Source organism: Austrofundulus limnaeus, unplaced genomic scaffold, assembly GCF_001266775.1.
Source record: "Austrofundulus limnaeus strain Quisiro unplaced genomic scaffold, Austrofundulus_limnaeus-1.0 Scaffold123, whole genome shotgun sequence".
Classification (NCBI taxonomy): Eukaryota; Metazoa; Chordata; class Actinopteri; order Cyprinodontiformes; family Rivulidae; genus Austrofundulus; species Austrofundulus limnaeus.
In genome coordinates, this window is record NW_013952525.1 from 759065 (window position 1) to 760937 (window position 1873).

At 39.7% G+C, this 1873-nt stretch overlaps 1 protein-coding gene across 1 annotated transcript in view; it reads left to right on the plus strand.

The window, feature by feature from the left end:
* Positions 1-1873, plus strand: part of megf10 (multiple EGF-like-domains 10) — a gene marked incomplete in the record, with an annotated part of 88699 nt that overhangs the window by 68722 nt on the left and 18104 nt on the right. The window contains 2 exon segments of the mRNA XM_014015086.1: positions 1324-1470; positions 1557-1691. Coding sequence (XP_013870540.1) covers positions 1324-1470; positions 1557-1691 — 282 coding nt within the window.

A 1873-nucleotide genomic window follows, 5' to 3' on the forward strand; every position in this document is an offset into this window, starting at 1 on the left:
ATACAATAAAAATTAAACCAAGATTTAGAATAATTATTTTGATCCGTACATTGGTAATGTCTGACTGGGTCTCGTGTCACTTTATGTTCAATAAATTGGGCCTCGAGGTCAAAAAGGTTAAGAACCCCTGGTCTATAGCATTCAGATGTGTGTTTATTTCTCTAGAGTAAAGAAAAGCAATTGTTGTGGCCCATCAGTCTAGTAGGGATTATAAAGCCATTCACTATATTTCCCATCATTGCTTGCGAATAACCATGAGGGCATTAAAAGTCTCAGTTGTCATTCTGAATGGTCAAATTAATGACAGCAAGCAACAGAACAGATAAAGGTAGATGTTAGAGAAATAATTGATTGTAATGGTTTCAGTGCTGTTGTGAATTTAAGGTATTTTTGACTCTAAAGACCAGAGGGTCCCACAAAGACCCTAGAGAAAAATGTGGGTCAATTCTTCAGATACCAGGAGTTCAAAGCAGAAGATCACATGATAACCCTCAGGGCAGGATGTCAAAGGGCAACTTCCTGCTGTTTGAAATCTTTTAGGCTCAAATGGGAAGGGAAGGAAATGTTAACAACATGAACAAAACGTGTTTACACGTGACAATGCTGTGCTCGATGAATTCACTGTAGGTGGAACCCTAATAGAGTGGAGCATAAATAAATATCTGCAAAATTCTATTTACCAAATAAAGTTGTCTAAAATTGTTCTTTCTTTCTTTCTTTTTTTGTTTGTTTTTAGTAAATGAATGATGACACTGTTAAAGTGCTATAACAACTGTGTTGTTGTATTCAACCGTTTTGGCAACAGCTACAGTAAAATAGCATCACATTCTTCCATTTAGGAAGTACATCCACAAAACCACAGTAATCGATGTGCAAAATGGTAATGGGTCTGAACTAGTTTCTAGTACAAATTATATTGAATTGGTTCAGTCTTTGATTCACTATTAGTTTAAGACAGGGTAAGATCTGTTTTTGATGCATTTAAAGTTGCTGTGACACGCATATCCTTCAAATATAAAAAGAAAGAAAACATCTTTAAATTTAAGAAACTTGACATAATGCACATGATTTTTACCCATTTTTTAAAATAATGAATGTTTTCTTTTGAATTTGGCATTGCTGAATGAAACAGGAAGTGACATCAAAGGGGAACTCTTTAAGAAAGAAAACTCTTATCATATTGCATTCCATTTGCATTTATATTTATAATAAAAATTTGATGTGACAGGCACTTTAAGGTTAAGAAAACAAAATGGAAGTCACTGTTGTACCCTGCAAAGTGATAAAACAGCAATTGTGTGGTGTGTTTGTGTGTTTGAGCAGGCATCCACTGTGACAGTGTGTGTGCAGAGGGCCGCTGGGGCCCAAACTGCTCCCTGTCATGCAACTGTAAAAATGGCGCGTCCTGCTCGCCTGACGAAGGGACCTGTGAGTGTGCACCAGGATACAGAGGCACCACCTGCCAGAGGAGTGAGAGCTTCATCAGTACCGCAGAACATCAGAACCCTGCTTCTCGACCCGAAGAACGACAACAGTAAACTGTGTTTTGTCTGCAGTCTGCTCACCGGGTTATTTTGGCCACCGCTGCAGTCAGACCTGTCCGCAGTGTGTCCACAGTAATGGACCGTGCCACCACATTACAGGACAGTGTGACTGTCTGCCTGGATTCAAAGGAGCACTTTGTAATGAAGGTGAGACTCACACCAGGGTTCAAGTTCTCCCAGAAAACACAGCTTCCACTGAGACACAGCAGCAACCAATGCAGTCATCTTCCTGTTAGTCATAATAGTGAGTGAGTGAGTGAGTGAGTGAGTGAGTGAGTGAGTGAGTGAGTGAGTGAGTGAGTGAGTGAGTGAGTGAGTGAGTGAGTGAG